The 21779-nt window shown below is 31.6% G+C and overlaps 1 protein-coding gene across 3 annotated transcripts; it reads right to left on the bottom strand.

The window, feature by feature from the left end:
• Positions 1–554: 554 nt before the first annotated feature.
• Positions 555–20845, bottom strand: LOC140674826 (uncharacterized). 3 transcript variants are annotated; one of them, XM_072908676.1, is made up of 8 exons: positions 20247–20845; positions 12059–12106; positions 9322–9586; positions 6079–6284; positions 5460–5661; positions 4187–4414; positions 3463–3773; positions 555–2670 (listed from the first exon to the last, which is right to left on the bottom strand). In XM_072908676.1, exons 3-8 carry the CDS (start codon positions 9571–9573, stop codon positions 2163–2165), a joined length of 1707 nt encoding a protein of 568 aa, XP_072764777.1. In that variant the 5' UTR covers positions 9574–9586; positions 12059–12106; positions 20247–20845; the 3' UTR covers positions 555–2162. The 3 variants fall into 3 exon arrangements, with proteins under 3 accessions (XP_072764777.1, XP_072764784.1, XP_072764793.1); XM_072908683.1 differs by lacking the exon at positions 20247–20845 and adding an exon at positions 20071–20224; XM_072908692.1 differs by lacking the exon at positions 20247–20845 and adding an exon at positions 12637–12858.
• Between the last annotated feature and the right edge of the window lie 934 nt (positions 20846–21779).

Below are 21779 nucleotides of genomic sequence, written 5' to 3'. Positions count from 1 at the left end.
TCTGCAAATAGATTTAGACATTTGTTTCATTGCCAGGATGTTATCAGTTTTAAACTCTCTCTTCTGTATCTTACTTTTGAAGCTTCCTTCGTACATATATATATATATATATATATATATATATATATATATATATATATATATATATATATATATACACACACACATAGATACTCTTACAAACAAATGTTCAACATTTATATAATGTATTAATAAAATCTACATAAAAGTAATTGAATTTGTAGTTTTTATAAAATTTTAAATGTATAACAAAGATTCAAGGAAATTCGAAGTATATTTTTGTTGTCCTAGTATCATATTTATTTTCGTCAACATAATCGTCGATGTCGACGCATTGTCAATTGTAGCTCAGCACCGATCACATGTAACTTAGATCTATCGTATATGCCCATGTACATATGTCCATGTATGCATATACGTGTATACACATATATACATAAACTTGTATAAGAAACGCGTAAGAAACACGATTCTTTGTATATTTTAACAAAGATATATAGAAAGACTTTGCTAAACGTGTCGGCCACAGCGGCATTCGGCAACGATATTGCTACCCCAATTCTGTTGCCAATAATGTTTCTCTTATTATCTGGTAAGTTGTACCTGATTGTACCTATTTGAAACATTTTATCTTACTACCAAATTCACTTGTGCGACTTCATCATCGGCCTATATTTGCTTGTGTGCGTACAACGAAAATATTTCGCTGTTTATTTGTTATTTAATGGTCAAAATAATAAATCTGGTCATAATTGTACAGTCTCTTGCGCAGCAAATTATATAATATATTCGTTTAAAAAGAAATGTAAAAAAAAAGTTATTGTTATAGATTTTTTTTCGTCTGTATGTAAAAATTATTCTTTGTTAAAAATTCATTATTTTAATGTTATTTTCAATATATTTTTTCTTGCTCAATAGGAACTGATAATCCTACAAATTAATCTATAATATTGATTGTTATGAAATTATATAATAATTTATCGTATTACAAAATATGATCATTCACGATTTTTGTATACTGATGTAAAAGAAAACATATCGCGCATGAATAAAATAAATAAATTTAAATATATTCAGATTTGTTATAAGACCTTGAAAAGAAAAATATGCATATGATTATACATAGTATATCTCTTTGTTTAATTAAATTCATAGCCTATCAACATTTGTTAGAAATAATAATTCTAACAAATCTTCGACGGATTGTATCGAAATAATATTTTTTTCGAGAACATTGCATATCTCCTAGGCTGTCTCTGTAGATGGAATGTCTAACACTCTCCTAAATACATATTATACATATATCACTATGCTAATTATTGATTCTATAGATATGCGTAAGATACATTGTGCGGATTACAAGTATTAAAAAAAAAAGATTTACTCGAAACAACAGTACAATAGGGGTAATATCTAATCTTGTTCGTCGTTTATCACCAAGTGCTTTTTTTAGCCCGTGATTTAGGCCTTCTGTAACAATTCTCTTTAACGATAATACAATTTGTCGCAAATGATCACATTTGCTGAACAAATAAAAGAATTAGAGAGATACAGATACAAGAATTTGTATAAAACTGTATGAGAAAGGTATCACTCCATACACAACACCCACACACAGACTGCAATTGGAAAGCACGCTTTTTAACGCTAGAAGCGTGCTCTATCCTTATTAACTTTCAGTAAATAACAAAAACAGAATAACGCTTTCAGCGCGTAAACGGTTCTCCAACCCAGTCCCACACACACACGCGCGCACACGTAGCATCAAAATAACTCGATCGACTTGTGGCAACTTGTTTCCAGATTTCGCCAACCATTCAAGAATCCGTCACGTAGAAAAATATGATTATAATCCATGTCTCGATTAAAGCGTTGTCTTTCCTTTTCTTTCTTTTTGCTTTTTTTGTTTCGCGATAATCTCTATAAATTATCGTATTTCCCTCCGTTTCACAAATTTAAAAACAGTCCATCGAGAATTTTGTAAAAAAGGGGACAGGAGCTAGATTAGCTCGCAATCAGCTTTTTTTTTTTTTTTTTCAAGAGAACTAAGGACCGCCGTAATTGTAGAAATAGGTCCTCGCAACTTTTGGTGTACCGGTAAAATTGCCAATATCCCATAGAATCTCAACGATAGTCTTTCGCTACCTGATCGATTTACCAAGCGGGTTGAGTTTAATTCGGGGCGTCAATACTGGGACCGGATCCAGTTCCGGAAGCGAGCATTCCGCGCGCAGCTCGGTCCATGTCTTGTCGACATTCGCAGCGAGCCGATCTCTATACTTGTAGGCCGTTCTATCGACCGTCGACTGTGTCTTGATGCAATCGTCACCACCGAATTCACAGACGCGGTAATGGTGCAGGATGGCAGCGTCAGATGGCACGTTCAGAGTTCCATGACCTGGGATAAACTCCCATACAAAGTGATTGCCCGCCTCGACTACGTCTTGCGGCTTGCAAATATACTTGGAACGTTGTTTATGCGGATGCAACTTGGTCCTACGTCGCGTTTTCCTCAAAGTAATTAAACCAGCCTCGGTGGGTGTGCGACTAGTTACTACGAATGGATCATCGGCCCATTGCAGATAAAAGAAGGCGTTTTGAAAGGAAAACGCGCCTGTGGACTTGACATTGATCCGATTTCCCATCCACCTACGAATCAATTTGTCGCAAAATTAATACATGTTTACAGCAAATTCAAACCTCTGTAAATTCAAATTATTCGAAAAGAAAATTAAATTTTTTAGTTACAAATATTAATACAGAATAATTTATAATTTATAATTTTCTAGCATTTTACAATGATTCTAAAAATCACTATAAATTAAAGTTTATATAAACACAAGATTTTTTTTTCTAAACATCTTTAAATAATTTACAATATTCAGAAATAAGTGCAAAAAAAAACAGCTTATCTCACATTTTGTTAGATGTAACCGATGTATACGTTACACATAGAGCAATAAAATGAAATTTTTTAATTTCTTATTATACATTCTGTAATGTTTTTTTTTTTTTTTTTTTTTCAAATTTCGAAGTCTTAGTTCCGTAAATAGAGAATGTGATGCTTTTGTTAATTTTGTTTTATTCCAAATGATTTTATGGTTTGCAGTCCTTTTTTATAAGAGCATCTTGAGTCTGGTTTTTACGTCTTGAGACTTCGTTCAACTAATCAGATGTCAAAACAGAACGTTAAAACTTTACTTCAGACGACCTTAATATAAAAACGGACTTTGAATACCGACCTATAAATCATTCCACTCCAAAAGATAAAACTTGAGAGATGAATCACCTAATATATATGTTTTAATAAAATAGATAAAGTTTTAAAAAAACGAGTAAATTGTTTGAAGTAAACAATTATTAAAAATTGTTGTTAATTTATAAGAAATATGTAGGAAAATAACTTATAGAAATTGATATTGAAATAAGAAAGCATCGTACCGTAGCAAATCGATTATGGTGTCGTTATGCCTCGGTACGATATATTCATCGAGATCTACGAGCGCCACGTATTCATATTTGTACATAGATCGGTAGAGGCAGTCGTTAAGTGCCGCAAAGAGGCCCTCCGTACGAATCTCTCGTTGAGAAATCATGTCAAGATGATGCCACGGTAATACTGTAACCAGATCCTTGCTCTCGTAATATTTCAGCGCGCAACCAGCTGCCGCGCCTACAGTGTCGTTATATAAAGTGACGTGAGTAGCGCCCAAGAGTCTGTGTAACTCGATAAACTCTACTAATTGCAAAACCTAAACATAATAATATAAATATCAGTTAAAATGTGAAATATATTTCTCGTAAATAACTTTTCTATTAAATAATAAAATAATCAAAGTTTAGCAGCGTAAAATAAAATTTATTTATCCATGATTCTATTTTATTATATACAAATGCAACGAGATATATATATATATATATATATATATATATATATATATATATATATATGTTTATATACATATAATGTAACACATATAATGTAACACTTTGCTTCTTACACAGAATAACATGGAAAAGGCAAACGTCAAGACAAACATAAGTATAAATAATACAAGTAATGACAACAAGCATGAAGAAAACAAAAAAAAAAATAAAAATTCTTTGCTTGCAAATGGAAATATCATCTATCAGTTAATGCTATTGCACATGTTTATATACATACCCTATTGTAATAATAGTGTAAAGGTTTGACGCAAACAGCCAGAGCATCTTTGTCGTTCGTTCTGCTCTCGAGACGATTCTGAATGAGAATACGATTTGTCGGAACAGCTCGCAATCTCGCTACAACACTAACTGCTTCCGGCACTTTATCCATCGTCGGAGATTCTTTAGGCAACGGACATATCACGAAGCAGGCACTGTACTTGAGATTCCAATTTTCACGGATTACCTGAAAGCCGTAGCATATGCTCGACATATGTATATACTATTGTATAATACATACTAGAATTTGAAAGATATAAAAATATCGGATATTTTCATATCATTAAAGATTATAGTCCTAATAGTCTTAAGTGAAAACCAAATAATTTATCGCAACAGTCTGATCGACCAAATATGTTATATATTATATCAGGATGACAATTCAATCACATAATTGGAAAAAAATTTTTTTTTAAATATCAAAAATTACACAGAGCAAAATAATAAGATTTAAGTTAAAGAGACAAACGCAACTTTATTCCCATTTCTACATTAATTTGATCGCGAGATTTGATCTAGCAAAAAAACGTGAGACAAAATTATTATAGCTTTGAGAAAGATAGGATAGAGTTTTGACAAATTTTTCAAATACTGAAATATTCACTCGCGCATAAGTGTGTGTAACTGATAGTATATTGCAGGGTTGGAAGTAAAAATAGAAAATATAATATGTCATAAATAGGTTTCATATATAAAAAGTAACGATGAAAGTAACTGTAGCGGTAACTTAACAGTTACTATTTATGACATATTATATTTTCTACTTTCTTATATTCAATCTTCAATTATCAACAGATATTCATATTATAAATTTAAAATTATTATATTAAAGATTTTAAACAAAATTATAAGAATACAAAAAATATATCCTATATTTATAAATTTAATGGAAACCAAATTTTTTTATTTATACTTTGAGTGTTTAAAATTTTTTTCCTTATTATTTATGGTTTTACAAATTTAAAATAAAAAATTTTTAAAATTTTATTGATATTTTATTAATATATTTCAATTATTAATTGTTTTAATAAAATATATTATAAAAGTATATTTTGCATTTAATTTTTAATCTTGTTTTAACATTAAAAAAGTAAGGATAACGGTAACTAGTTTATTTTTAAAAGTAACTTTCCCATCTCTGGTATATTATAATCTCTACTAAATGGGAGTACTCTTCCGAGCTTTAGGGACGATTTGAACAAAGATTGTTCTCTCTAGGAGGAGCAGCATACCTTAACTTTTGCAGCTACCGTTACCGAGGCAGTGATGTTTCCTCCGTTTTGTTGTCTATACCAGAGCCTACACCAGACACGTTCGGGACTCCTGGTTTTAGTAGCACTGATCACGCGTATTACACCCTGACTTTTACCCGCCGACGTGCCTGCGCCATTAACTCTGTCGTCAAAATACGCCGAATAAACGAAGAATTTAAACCTAGAAGAGAATTGAGTAAAAGCACATCGCTTCGTCATCTCTTCCATTCTTCTACTATATGTATAATTCAATTTTCATCTTATTCACGTATTGATCTTAATACGCATGTAATACAATGACAGATAAAGCTTTTTACTTTATATTGCTTGGACAACCTAATCTAAACCTAAAGGAATAAAATCAAATCAGAGGGATAAAATTAGAAAATAAAAATGTAAAACGTCTGTAAAGTAGAATTTTCAGAGAGAGAGAGAGAGAGAGAGAGAGAGAGAGAGAGAGAGAGAGAGAGAGAGAGAGAAAGAGAGAGATTAGATTAAGATTTCTCGAAAAAAAATTAAAATTTAAACGGAAGAAAATACGAGCGTCTCTAATTCCATTAATTAGTGGATTGATCGCATGATTGTTAAATAAACGAACCTAGTATTGGTGACTGGCAACCATTCAGCATGCGTAACCTTTAGATTCTGATCCAACTGCGGTAAACGAGCCTCCAAGCTGGGCGGTAGGCTCGGTAAGCCACGTGGATCCGGGTGTATTACCGTCTTCTGCCCTGCGTCCTCTCCACGAACCAATAATCCTACGTGTTCGTCGAAGGTACCCTTCAAACCGACGTAATCTTCAGCCTGAAGATATCAAGGTTTTAATCATTTAGGATTTAGGTGTACATACATATGGATTTATGGATTAACACTCTGACGATGAGTTATATAACCAATCGATCATCGAAAGCAATTATCCGTCTTATTCGCCATAAGTACCTATATCCGTATTTGTCTGATGTGAGAAATAGTATAGTTTAGTACAAAATCTGCTACAAACAATTATATAGAGGTTTAAAAATATATGAAAAATATTCAGTTTATATTAAACTAAATTTGCTAAAGTTCATAAGTAAAGAATATTATTTTAAATTATATTCCTGTCAATTTTGATATCTTTATTTTTTTTTAATTTGCAATTGACGTTTCTTTTCTTGTATGCGCGTGCAATAATAATTTGCTTGCGACAACTTATCACTGTGATTGCTGCCAACTTGTAGAGTTTTTACTCCACTCGATAAAAATATGATCCGGTAACTTGAACACAAATTTTCTAGGTGTAAAAAATTAACTGAAACGGATAAATTATTAGCAAATACTGTGATACTGCATATATTTTTTGCACTTAATTTAGACAGAAAATTTGTCTGCGATACCTATCTTTAAGGCCTACTGTCAAGAACAATTATATTTGTGATTAATATTTGACGATGGGATATAAATTTTCTAGAGCTATTGCTAGAATATTGCTGCTATAAATTCTATACGTGACAAACAATATTCTAAAAGGATACGAAAAGTAGGGATAAATTTTAATCGAGACATCTAGAAATCTATCTACATTAGCAAAATATTTTTTTTTAAGTGTCTACTACTACACTGGCTGGTGGCATGAAATAATAATCATGGGGCAATTAAAATTTGTAAATTCAGCTGGATTCGCTTCTGAAATTAAAATTCAAAGATTCGTGGGAGAGTCGACCTCTGATGAGTTTGAAAAGATACTCGAGCTTTCTCTCGCCTGTGTCTCGACGGGAGATGTAAACGGATGAAGAAAGTTCCGCAGGATCGGGCAAACTAATTTGTCAGGTGGCCGTTCGCTCGTATCCGGTTAAACTTTTCCGCAACGGGGTCGTATGTCTTTTCCGTGCCACGTTGGGCATCGTTCAAGCATGTGCTGCACGGCTGTTTCTCCTTCAAAGTTCTTAGGGGTTCGCGTGAATCATTGTCCGATACTAGACGCAAGAGTGCATAAACTATACCGGGCACGTTGCAACAGGCACAATCGCACGAAGAAGGAAGAAGAGGATAAAAGAACGAAGGTGCTAGGCAGGAAAAATCGATGTTGTACGTGGTACGTGGTACGTGGTACGTGGTGGTCGACAAAGTTTTCGGCCTTTTCGCCCGAGTTTTGTCGTCGCTTATCCGTTTGCTTTATCCACACTTTCACACGAAAGAGAGAAGGAACATACAAAGTCGACGCCCCATTCAGACGCTCGTGAGCTTGCAACGGAAAATGGTTCGAGGATGCAACTGAGCAAACAATAGGATAAATAAATACACTAGGAATACACGCTACATCTCTCCCTCTCTCTCCTTTTCTTCCTTTATTCCTCTTCATACATGTACGTATATATATAATATATATAATATATATGTTGTATACATAGAAAAAAAATTCTAGTAACTAAAAAAATTAATAAAAATTACAAATTTGAAAGAAACATATTTTTTAAATTCAAACTAAAAAGGGTATTATAAAACATAATAATCATGATATGTAAAATGAAAAAAAGGTAAAAGGTAAAAAATAAGAATGCTAATGTTGAAATAATTTTATCGCGCACGTGTACTTTCGTATATAATTTTTTATATACATATTATATAATGCGATTTAATGCAAAAAAAGGATACAAGTTCACCTTTTCCTTATTTTATTCGCATTTTTATTTTTATTTTTGTTTTTTTTTTTTTTTCATCTTACAAACATTATAATATGCTTAAATTATTCCTAATTTCATTTGAAGCAGTTTTATTCTTATACGCGAAGTAATTCATCACGCAGAGCAAATTTTCGTATAAAATGGAAAATGGAAAACTCCAAGAGGTTTGAATAATTTTTTTTCTATTCGCTCGATTATTACCCGAAAGAAAAAAGATATTGTACATGGTTTTAAAAAGTTATTTCTTTGAGTTTACATGAAGAATCGAGATGCATGCTAAGAATTCGAGGCGATTCTTTCTGGCAAACTTTTTTCCGTAACTACCAATCTTTAGTACAATTTCGTTATATATTTCAAAATATTTTTGCATCGTGAAAAACAAAGATATATCATATTATATTAATTGTCTTGTATCGCTCGGCTTTGTCATAGCTTTCACAATTGTCAGAAGCACACGGGTCGATATAGATGGGAAAAAAATACAAAAAAAATTTGCGAAAATTCCATAATTGAGTTTACGCGTTAAAAATTTGTCTACGCGATAAAATTTATCTCACAAGCTTTACATGTTTGTCGATGCTTTTAATGCACATTTAGTGAATGCCGCTTTTCAGTGGAATTTCATTGATATATAAATAATTCATCACATGTATACATTTATATATATATATATCACTGAAATTATACATGTATAAATAAATATATAAATAAATTTGTCAAATTGTTTAGACACAATTCTGAAATATGATTCGCGAAGCGCGATGGATTCGAATTGAAAATGCAATGATACCCAGTGTGCGTATACATATATATGTATACATATGTATACTGCCCGAATAATTCGTTCTATTCCTCTGACAAGACAGGATATACATGTATAACATAACGTACGTAAACTCGCTAGTGGAGCAGAACGAATTATTGTCGAACATTGTACGTATCGTATGTACATGTGTATGTATTTAAAAACCGTTATCAGAGAGAGAGAGAGAGAGAGAGAGAGAGAAAACGTTGACAATGAGATAAAGAAAAAAATCAATTTGATTTTTTTTACCGTAAAGAGGAAAGAGCGATTAAAGTGACGTAATGAGGTAAGGGAGGAAGCCTTATATATAAATATAAATTGCTGAAAGACCGGAGAATATATAGCGTTCTCCTTTCTCTTTATGGATACTTACTCCCACTTCGCCGTAATCCGGACGATCAGGCGCAGCCGGCAATCGATGACCGCTCCTGTGACCCCCGAGTACGCCGGTGCCGCCGACGCTGACGCCGCGCCTCTCGTCGATCAGGAATATCTCCGTAAGGACGATCAGACCAAACACGGCGAAGAACATGACGACCAGCATGAACGACATGTTGGCACGCTCCTTGAGGACGCCGGCGTTTGCCCGGCTCCCGCCGGAGCCCGATCTTCGGCTCGACCCCATACTCGTAGAGGCTCTGCAAGTGACAACCGCGGTGACAACCCTCGGTAAAGTCGCCCCCGTCTACTCGAATTTAAATCAGACATGCGGGAGATTTTGCCGCGCTTTGCCGATTGTGAGACCAAGGGGATAAAAACCAGGGTTGGTTAGGTAGGATGTAACGGCGTTACTTATAACCGAAATGCAAAAAACATACTTTTATTTTTGTTATTTTTTAATAGCGTTTGGCATATTATATATCTTCACTGAAGCTTAAATTACGTAATATTATCGAAATTGAAAGGAAAATATTTAATAGAAATTTTATATTATCAAAATGGTACAACATAAGCATTGGCTGACAAAAATTAGCCAGTCAAAAAGTAAATCTTTTTATTTATATTTTGAGTGTTTTAAAATTTTTTATTAATATTTTAATTATTAATCTTTTTAATAAAATATATTACAAAAGTATATTTTTTATTTAATTCTCGTTTCAACATTAAAAAAGTAACGAATATTTTACTTTTTAAGTAACGAATAACGGTAACTAATTACTACTTTGACTCGATAATGAGTAACAGTAACTAGTTACTTTTTAAAAGTAACTTTCCCATCCCTGATTAAAACTAATGGCTATCGGAGATATCTAAATGTGAGAAAAAGAGAGAAAAAATTTGAAAACTGTACTTTTCGCACCAATATATTGCAAATAAAAACCTTATACTTAGTCACGACTCCATGCTTTAATGTTTTACATCCTTGAAGTTTACGTACATTAGTATATTTGCTACGACGCCTTTTGTCTTGTAATTTACAGTACAGTCGGACCTCTTATCCTACGACGTTTTCGGTCCGGAATCTTCCTCTTTTAACACAAACCTTTTTTTTGGATAAGTTTCCAACCTCGAGATTTTATTAATATTATTTTAAAACAATGGATTAAAAATGGCACCGACACGAAAGACCCACACGTGTTCAGTTTGAGGGTTAAATAATAATAATAATTTATAATTTATAAATATTAATTAATTAATAATTAATTTAATTTAATAATTTAATTTTAATCTATATTTTTGTTCCGAAATCCTTCGTCAGAATCATTATTTAAAAATTCGTTGAATCATATCATATGAATAGAAGGATTGAAAACTTTCAATTTGATTAACGCGCGACACCACAAAAATTGAAATGTGTGACAGCTACATAGATGACAGCTAACTTTGAAAGATATATTTGGTTATATTTTGCGCATCATCTGCTAAAGAAAGTTGAATGAATCTCTTCCTTAAGGAAGCTCGTAACCTTCCTTGAAATAAGGAAGCCAATAAGGTTCCTTTGGAAGGTAAGGAAGGTTTATGAAACATGGAATGAGAAACAAGGAATCCTTATTCCTGAAGGAAAGACTATGAATACGGGTATTACTAATATTTTCTTTTCCAAAACTTGCCGTTATTTTCTTGGCATCAAACATTTCAAAAACAAACTCTCAATAATGTAAGATGTAAAATTTACTTTTTGACTCGCTAATTTTTCTCAGCCAATGCTTATGTTGTACCATTTTGCTAATATAAAATTTCTATTAAATATTTTCCTTTTAATTTCGATAATATTACGTAATTTAAGCTTCAGTGAAGATAATATGCCAAACGCTATTAAAAAATAACAAAAATAAAAGTATGTTTTTTGCATTTTAAAAAACTATGGCCATCTTACCCGAGTTTACCCTATATTATAATATTCAAATTGATCTAGTCACATATTTTTTACATATGTAGTAACAAAAAATACTCGACTAGTTTTTCTCACAAGACAAAGGAGTATGGCACAATGTTTCACTAACAATAAGTATGTACATACAATGCGCACACATTCACATATTCAAGGAGATACGAGATAATACGGGATTTACGGAAACAGGTTAACGACACACACACACACACACACATACATACACGCAAAATGAAAAACAGATATCGAAAAGTAAAGTTCTCTCAATCGCCGACTTTGGAGGAGATTGACCGCATAGTGGTGTGTGCTCGATACTCAACGTTAGTTCGAAAAACTTTATTTGCCATGGAAGAGAACGGGATAAAATTACCGTTATCGATATCATTAACGTGACTAAATAAATCTATTTTTGCGAATAAATACGAGCGATCGCTCTTCTCTCGCATTTTGTGTAGCAAACGAAATACAATTCCGCATTTTGATTATGTGGCGCGTGCGTTGATACAACAAAATCGTTAAAATTTACGCGCGGTTTTAATGTAATTTGAAGATTTACATTTATATACTCATATTTCTTTTTTCGTTTATCACTCATATAATTATACAAACCAAATGTATATAGTAACATTTATTTACGTATGAAACATTGAAGAAAGTAAAATATATACAAATGCGAAAATTGTAGATCTTAATGTCAATTAACTTACGTCTATTTGTATTATTGAAATAATTCCGAGTAGAAAAGAACGAAGAGGAAAGCTTTAATTGGTTTACTTACTTAAAGTGGTTCCAAGAAAACTGCTGTCAAGCATGAGGATGGTATTTCCTGGAAATATAATTACAGATGTTATTAATTTGCTTCTCCCTTTATCTCGAATAAAACGTTTTGCGATTTGTACGTTTGTTGTAATTTAATTCGTATACAAGTTAATTATACATATCTGACTTATCATTTTATTATCCGTATCGCGTCTTATAAAAAAAAAAAAAAAAAAATAAAAAGATGAAAGAAAATTCTTTTTTAATAGATAAAATATTTTGCAATATAATAATTATAACAATAATAATTTAAAAAATCAATATAGCTATAAAAAGATTATGGCTATTTATCTATCAATTATTGGGAGATGAAGATTATTAATTTTATGAGATTAAGATGCGACGCTATATTTATTTTCTAATATTATAATTATATTGTCAATTTATATTTATATCTGTTTAATATTAATTTCTTATTAATACATTACATGTATAAAATATAGTTAAAACATAACGTAATTTTATAACTAAATAATTATAACTAAAAAAATATTGTGAAATAAATGCATTGAAAAAGAGACACCAACATATGCGTACTTTGATAGCGCGGCTTTTTTATCATGTAGCTGACTTTTCATCCCATGTACATTAACGCAGAACTGTGACCAAGTTGAGAATATTTTTGTGCGATACATATCTATTATACACACACACACACACACACACACATATATATATATATACTTTGTTTCACCAAAGCGATCACCGCTTTTTATCTTTTAAACTAAAAGAGATAAAAGAGATATAAGAAATATATATGAAATTAAATGGTTGAAACTGATTGTGAACTCTATTGTGGACATGGTAGTCGCTTATCAAAGTCTGCCTGTGTAAACGAACGGACAGATATGCATAATTTTATATATATATATATATATATATATATATATATATATAAAATCGCGCTAACGCAAGAAGCACCATAACATTTATACAAGCTTACAATAATCGATACTTTTAATGACTTTGAATGAGTCGCGTGTACGATCATAAAATACTTTTATGCATAAGCAAGAGAAAAGAAAAAATTTATGCCACCAGTGTGATCAGTCTACCAAATACGTACTGAAAATCCATTGCACAATCATTCGCCAAATTGTCATCATACCTCACATACAAATATGTCATATTTACAAAAATATTAAATTCCTATTTATTCTGAAAGAAATATATACAATATTTTAAAGCAAAATGTTATTTGCTCTAAAATATCACACTATAATTAATTCAAAGATAAATAATAATAAATTACTATCACGAGTACAAATAGTTTGCATGACAGTTACTTAATATATTATAAATGTACATTTTGCAAATTTATACTTGGCTTCTTTTCGAAATAGCAACAAGTTTTTCATTATAAAATAAACAAATTTTTCATTGTAAAATATATTTGATTGCACGTTATTTTAAATTAGCCTTATATTATATTACATATAATTAACTTCTGTTTTAATTAAAGTGTTATTTCCCTGCAATTATTTTGCTTCCAAAATCAGTTTCAAGTGGTTTAAATAAATAAATATCTTTTCCCATGAAAAATCTTGTTACCGAAAATATACGTCGCAATTTATCATTCGAAAACAAATTTCATTTTTTGCATAAAGCGATTGATTGATATAGTAATATAATCAAATTCTCTCTGAACGCTAGATGTTTCTAATATGTCTCATAAAACGTATTTTAGATTTTTAATAGAAAATAGGATCGCAGTCATAATTTGAAAACTTTTAATACGTATAATAGATAAATAAAACTTTGTTTTATACAATAATTTGCAAGTCATCTTTTCGCTACAACTCTTTTTAATAAACTCTTTTTTCACTCGAAAGTTTTAATATTAGTACTAAATTATACATTAAAAAAATAATATATTAAAGTTAAAAATTATATAATAATAATTTAATAATATACTAGTAACATATATATAGTAAAATCTAACTTTTCTTCTTACATATATATTTCAATCTTTCTTTTTTTAAATTGAATATTAAGTTAAGCATAACATAAAATTGCATTTTTTACAATATATCTTTTCTACATAATCTACAAATATAAGTTTTGCATCTAGGCAAAATTAATACTACAAAACAAATTTTTCTTTGCGCGAGTGTGTGTATGTGTGCGTATGTAAATGTATACATGTATAAACATTCATTTTTATAATATAACAATCAGGATATGACACGTGGCTGCCGCATCAGTTATCGTAGTGATGCGACAGCATTATTATCGTAGTAACTCGTCAACAGAGAGCCACAGTGAATAAATCCTCGAATGGTCAGCCAGCACTAATTTTTAACTCGAATTCACTTTTTTCGCTGCTTCATTCGCGTTATCTTTATGTTATATGTACATACACGTTCACTGAAAAAGTGAATAGCTGGGCAAGATCCTCATTTCAACTATATTACACTAGTTACGCATGAATGGGAACGTGATCTAAAATCGTGACGCGTCAAGATACACCAAAGAGTATCGCAATAAATTAACGACGTCGTTTAACACTTTTGCTGACGGATAATATTACATCGCAGTGCAATGGAGCGATGAACCGCGTTCTGTGCATTTAACTATAATCTACATTTAATTATACGTCAAAGACGAATTTAAAAAATATAGAGAGAGACACACTTTTAACATTTATAGTGCATTAAATAGTGCATAATATTTTTCTTCATTCTTGTAATCAATTTTATTTACAAATTATGACTATCTATATCTTTCCACACATTTATGACGAGTCAAATTTTTTAAAACAAATAAATTATCGAATTTTTCGAAGAATCTTTCTCACTCCGCTTTATGGCCAATTTGTGGCCGCCCGTGGCTGTTATTACATAATAAATCAAAGTCATGAATAAAATGCAAACGAAATACTCATTTGAAGGAACGATGATTCGCTTATAATTTATTCGATTCATCTTTCGATATATCGTTTGGCAGTTATATCACGTACGGAAATGAATGCAGAAAACCTTGAGAGCAATCCGGTCAGTTTGACCGCAATAGATATTATTTCCTTCCGCCTGTTGCGTCGAATCGATTTTCTAAACTCGGCCATATGTTCGAACATCGGAAAATTTTCTCCACTTTCTAACGTCGTACCTTATAGTAACACGAGACAGTAAACATAGTTCCCTTTATTGTCATTTATACCTAATGATCTTTTAATTAGATGATTACCTAATGACCATTTTAAAACGATTAATTTTTACGAAAAAGATCTTGATAACAGTAAAAATACAGGAATATTTGTACATTTTCCTACATACTGATTGTGCATTTCATAATTTCAAGAGAGAGCGGCAGAGAGAAACATTATATAGTATAAAACATAATAAATTTTTTATAATACATATATATAATATTAATATTTTAAAACACACACAAAGACCAATAATTTTGTAATGTTTTTTTTTTTTAAATAAAAGGGAATTAATTCAGAATGTTTTCAACTTGTTTTCTCCAAACTTATAATAATTTAAAATATAATTTGAAGTTGTAAAATAAAAAAGTGGCTTCTTTTGATTCTTACACACAACCATAATAATGGTAATTGTAAAAAATAGATGAAGAATAGATAAAAAAAATGTAGAAAATAGATAGAAAAACTGTTGAAGGTTAGCAACGTTCATAAATATGACGTATTTAAAAATTATTATGCATCTATAAAATAAATTCTCTCTCTCTCTCTCTCTCTCTTCTCCCTCCACCTCCTCCAGCTCTTGTGCTCAATCTACTTGAATATTTAATATTTTTAACTTTAATATAAATTATCAGTTATTTATCGTATAAATTGCTCGACAAACATATTTCTAGCCAAGAACTCGATATTTAACGATGTTGAAAATGGACGATTCATTAAAGCAGATATAGAGGTGGTGATTTATTTCGCGATGGAAACAATAAAGCGGCCGCCTCCGCGCACACCGACGATGAAATCGTCGTCGTTGCTAATTGCGGATTGCGGCACGACGGTTGTTCTTTGTCAACGACGACGACTGACAGTTTAATTGCAAGTTTGAGTGACAAGGTTTTTATGATCCGCAGAAACGAAAGATGATAGTCGAGTTATAACTAGAAAATTATAGAAAATTATGCTAGAAAGCTGAAAAAAATATGAGAATCAAAGAGTGATAAGGAAAGAGGGACACGATACATATACAGCCTATTATATATGTGTATACACGTGTGTATACATATATACTATTGAATATTTTCAAATATTAACATATAGAAAATGTTTATTCTAATTCATCAAATAATTTAAATTTAGAATAATAAATTTCATAGTATTGTATCTTATTTTTATATGTAATATTTATTTAAAAATAGATATAAAATATATAATTTTCCTAAAATTGTTCTGTAATGTACTGTTTTAGTCACGTATCTTTATCATGTAAAAAATCGTGTATGTGTGTGTGTGTGTGTATGTGAGATAAATATTTTTTAATATTTTCTATAATATTTTAATATTTTCTTTTAAATGTTGGAAATATACATATAATTTATAAAAGAATAAGCATAAAATAAATTTTTGCTCTCTCTCTCTCTCTCTCTCTCTCTCTCTCTCTCTCTCTCTCTCTCTCTCTCTCTCTCTCTCTCTCTCTCTCTCTCTCTCTCTCTCTCTCTCTCTCTCTCTCTCTCTCTCTCTCTCTCTCTCTCTCTCTCTCTCTCTCTCTCTTTTCCTTATACACAGAAACGACATATTTATATACATATGTAATAAACGTAATTAAAAAATCGAAACCTTGTTATAGACTCATTAACTAAGTAGAATTCGACTTTGTTCGAGGATACTCGAGTTATCAGACACAACAGGTGTCCCTTGGAACTATATTTTTCAGACACGACCGTCGTCGCCATCGCCCAAGGCACGAGATCTCGAGGACGCGTATGCGTATTGAATCTCCGAGAAAGATTTCTCCAGTTTCCGTTGACCCACTGACACTGAATTATGTGTATATGTGTGTGTGTGTGTGTGTGTGTGTGTGTGTGTGTGTGTGCGCGCGTGTGCGCGTGTGTGGGTGTATGTATGCGCTCGCGCTTGTGATTGCAACTTCTCACGTCACGTAGCGAGAAATAATCGTCTGTATTTGTTTTTATATCGCGGACTATCTCACGTATTTTATAAACGATCTCTCTCTCTCTCTCTCTCTCTCTCTCTCTCTCTCTCTCTCTCTCTCTCTCTAGACTAATAATTATTTCTACATTTTATTTTAGGAAAGTTATCATACGTTTAACATGCGCATACCTCGTGTAAATTTTTAATTACTTTATCCGTCTTTATCATTTATCTATCTTTTACATATTTATCAAATGTCGACAAGAACTTTTTGATTGTGTAGCTATTATCTGGAAAAAAACTTATTATGTCACTCTCTTGTCACATCGAGGTCTTTTATTAATAGAATCAATAAAACCTAATATGGTCTCTGATCACATTTATTATAAAATTACAAATGATTACTTGGTATCTATATATAAAGTAATTGATTATTGACGATTCTACATTATGTTATCTTTTTAAACCACCAAGAAATAATCGAAAACATAGGTAATAAGATTTTTTTCGTACGAGATTCATAATAAAAAAACAAAGCTCTTTGATTATATACGGAAACTGTTATTTTATACGTTCGATACATTTATTTTTTGCACAAGCAACAATTGCTGTGAATTAAATTCACGATTGTAATCAAAATTGATATATATATATATATATATATATATATATATATATATATATATATATATATATATTCTGATAATACAGATATCGATGGACAAGGTATAAAGATAAAAAATCCATTAATGTTTACACGAAATGTTAACGTTTCTGTATAGAACTGTACGCACGATATATTAGTATCGCGATTTCTATGTCTTTCTACACGGAATGACATAGATGCTATCGTAACAATTGAAAAAAACCAAAAAAAAGTTTTTTCATAAATGACACGCGCTGGTACAGATAAGTATGATTTTGCTCTCGATACAGATGTGCCGTACGCACATGCATACAAGTACGTCACGTAGTGACATTTAATCCTCTTATCAACTCGAGGTCGTTTTATCTAGTATTCGTATACGTCGACCAAACATTCATCCGTCGGGATTACATAAAACGGACAATAGGGAAAATCGGTCGGTAAACTGTCCCAGTAGTATCGATAGCAACGGGAATGATTTATTCTTCGTTGCTTCCGTTTCCGAATTAAATTCGTTCATTGGGAAAGCAAAGGAAAGCCGTTAATAAGCCGGAAAAGATTTTACCTAATATTAAATGTCGTACTTCTGAATACGGAATTAATAATATCGTTTGAAATTATAAAATCCTGTCAGCTACTGTAACTTGTTTATTTTCAAACATAATTATAACAAATAATAATGGATAGAAAAAATTGTGCACATCTCGAAGAAAAGTCATTAAGATTACTCTCAATATTAAACAATGTAAATTTCGATTTGATATAAAATTATTCTTATGCTTATATTTGGTATAAAATCATTCTTATGTTGTAATCTTCAGTTGTATGGAATTAACTTACGAATTAACTAACGAAAAATTTTAAAAGGCAATTACTAAAAAATACTATTATATATTAATATATAAAATTGAGAATGGATATAACGCAACGTTACATTCGTAAAAAAAAAAAAAAAAAAAAAAAAAGAAAAAAGAAACGAGTTATAAAAAATAATTTGCTTAATTGTATCTGTAACCATATACATTATAAATAATTGCGCACTATACAGCATATATAATTTCCTAATCTTCTGTTTTCATTATTGTTATTTCATGTGTTTATAATGTCGAAAATTTTTTTTATTCGTTTTAATATGCACAAATGCGTGTATAATAGAGGATGCACAATAAAACAATAATAATGTAACCAAATTGATATTGAGTAAAACATTGTTCGATATATCGTTGACGATTGATATAATATCATATGGTATTATCCGCATTTATTGACGATGCGTTTATTTGACAATAATAAAAATGGAACTAAAATAATGATACAATCAAATTTACGGGTGCAGGAGTTACGTTAAAAATATATGTATATTTGTGTGCGATAACGTCAAAATTAATTTCACGATAAGACAAATTGCGAATTGCAAAATAATTATTGCGCAAATTAATTTACTATACTATAAATTTAATGAAGTTTGCTCTATAAAATAAACAAAGATTAATCTAGATATAGAAAGAGCACAAACAAAAATACAAAAGCTGATTTGAAATGATGTAAACATTTTCTAGAAAATAGGTTTTGAATAAAATAAAGAAAAACTTCATATTTAGCAAAAAATATATATATGTTAATATGATAAAGCTATAAATGGAAAAGAAATAATTACAATGTAAATTCGTCTAGCAGAGTCTTTCAGATGTCTTTTAATTAAAAATCTATAAAGAATTCCTTTGTAGACACGGTTTTCTTTGTTTTCGAAAAACTGACAAATGTGAAAATAGAGCGAGAAAAAAGTCGAAATATATTTTTAAACTTTATTCTTTGGAAAAGAAAGGAATAAAAGTTCCAAATGTATGTAACGAACAAATAATAGAGAAATTGTGCGTATTACTAGAACGCCCATAAAATTCCAAGTAAAGTTGTAATTATAATAATGGATCATAATCGACAAAGTTAAATCGTCCACCTGCACGAATGTGAAAAATACAATAGAAATAATTTTTTTTTATTTTTATCTCCTTAATAAAATTATGCATTCCTAGATTCTTTCTGAGTGCTATTCTTTCCGCCTAGAAAATTCCACACGGTCGATGATTTAGCACAAATGCAAGTACGGAGCGAGGTTACGCGACTCGCGAGCGGGGCGAATCAATTTGCAAAAAGCGCCTTGCGAAAGCTCCGTTTCGCTTCGCGAAAGACGAAAAGAGAGAATAAAATAAAATATCGAGCCACGCACACACATAATTTATACAGCGCGCCATACCATAAACCACCGACCTCCGTGCAGGAAGCGACGCAACCCTCGCGGATCTTGCATATCACTGACGAAGCGAAGCAAAGCAAAGGAAAGGAAAAGAAAGCAAAGCAAAGCAAACATTCTCGGCACCCTCGAGCCTCGAGCTGGCCGATAAGAGATTAAAAGGGGACTGTGCTACTCACGATTAACGCTCGATATCCACGCGACGTCCTATCACTTGGCGGCGGTGCCTCGACATCACTCTGACAGCTGTCGTCATTGACAGTAGTCGTACGTCTCGTGCTCATATCGTGACGGCGATCTCAAGCGTCACCAATTATCGAATGGATAAATAAAAAAAAAAAAAATAAACGTAGTATATACAGCGCTCTATCGTGATGAATCGCGACAACACGCAACGGTGAATAATTTTCCGGAAAGGGGAGAAAAAACGGAGGAAATTCGCGCGACGAGCTTCGGCGAAGGAAAGATATACCGGGCAGGCCGCGAATAAAATAGGCAGGCAGACAGGTAAACGTGAAAAGACGCGCGTGCACGCATGTAACGTCTTTCCTGCCTGCCGGATCAACGTCGATCGGCTAATCGTCGACGGACGACAGAGACAACAGCCACCACAAGGACTACAAGGAGCCGGAATCGAGAGGAGCGAGCAGAGCGAGGAAGCCGCGTAAAACCGAACCGTCGGCGACGTGAACGGCGGAACGCTCGACGCTCGACGCTCGACGACCGACGACCGCCGCATCGATCCGAGCACCCTCTACCACCCGCCGCTTGCGATTGGTCACGTTACGCGCTGCTCGCATGCTGCGCGCGCACCTGCAATCGAAAGGGCGCGTTCGGAATTCAGTGGCCGCGACCGCGGATGGTCGCGGATGCAATTCGACGTGGTTTCATTTGCTTCTCTATCGCACTACAATGGATCGACAGACTGATGAGAAATATTGATGCTGGTAAGAAGTAGTAGTGGCAGGAAATATATATATATATAAATTTGACAAATGTATCTACTTGAAGAAGAAAAAAGGTGAGAATTTTCAACGCGAACGTCGAAAAAATAACGTGTGCTGCGTGTATAATCGTCAAAATATACATATATTACTTATTCTTACTCTTGTGATATATGCGTAACATGCATCGTATAATTATTGTAAAAAAAAAAAGAACAAAAGATATATATACAATATATTGTTTTTTAATAATTATTTATTTCAGTTATTAAAAAGAGAGAGTATATATATGTATAGTGTGATAATATAAGAGAGGGTGTGTGTATTTTTCATGCGTTATAATTCGCGACAAAATTCAAGACAGAAAATATATACTTTATACTAGAATATATTCTATTTATAAATTTTATGTATAATGTAATACAGAAAATTTGAACATGTAAATACAAATTAAATACAATTAAACACAAATTAAATTATTATATATCAAAATACATATAAACATTAAAACATATATGACGCATGAAATTATAAGTAAAACTTTGTATTGAATTTTATTACGAACTACAAATCGTCTATATTATTTAACGTAGTATGATTTACAATATTATTATATACATATTTGTACGCAAAGTTATTTAACGCTATGTAAAACTTTTAAAGCAAAATTATTTAGCATTATCGAAATGGATAATATTCGATAAAATATAATTTTCTGTCATATATTTTATGAATAGAAACTAATATAATTTATCGTATAAAACGATG

The sequence above is a fragment of the Anoplolepis gracilipes genome, chromosome 2 (genome assembly GCF_047496725.1).
Source record: "Anoplolepis gracilipes chromosome 2, ASM4749672v1, whole genome shotgun sequence".
NCBI classification, from domain to species: Eukaryota; Metazoa; Arthropoda; class Insecta; order Hymenoptera; family Formicidae; genus Anoplolepis; species Anoplolepis gracilipes.
This window is presented reverse-complemented; position numbering and strand designations above follow the sequence as displayed.

Bases quoted from the DNA above. Each gene is read 5' to 3' on its own strand.
- LOC140674826 (XM_072908676.1), bottom strand. From the start codon at position 9,573: ATGGGGTCGAGCCGAAGATCGGGCTCCGGCGGGAGCCGGGCAAACGCC. The intron at 6,285-9,321 runs GTAAGTATCCAT...TGATATCTTCAG, and splicing joins CGGATTACGGCGAAGTGGGA to GCTGAAGATTACGTCGGTTT. The intron at 2,671-3,462 runs GTACGATGCTTT...ATTGATTCGTAG, and splicing joins ACCATAATCGATTTGCTACG to GTGGATGGGAAATCGGATCA.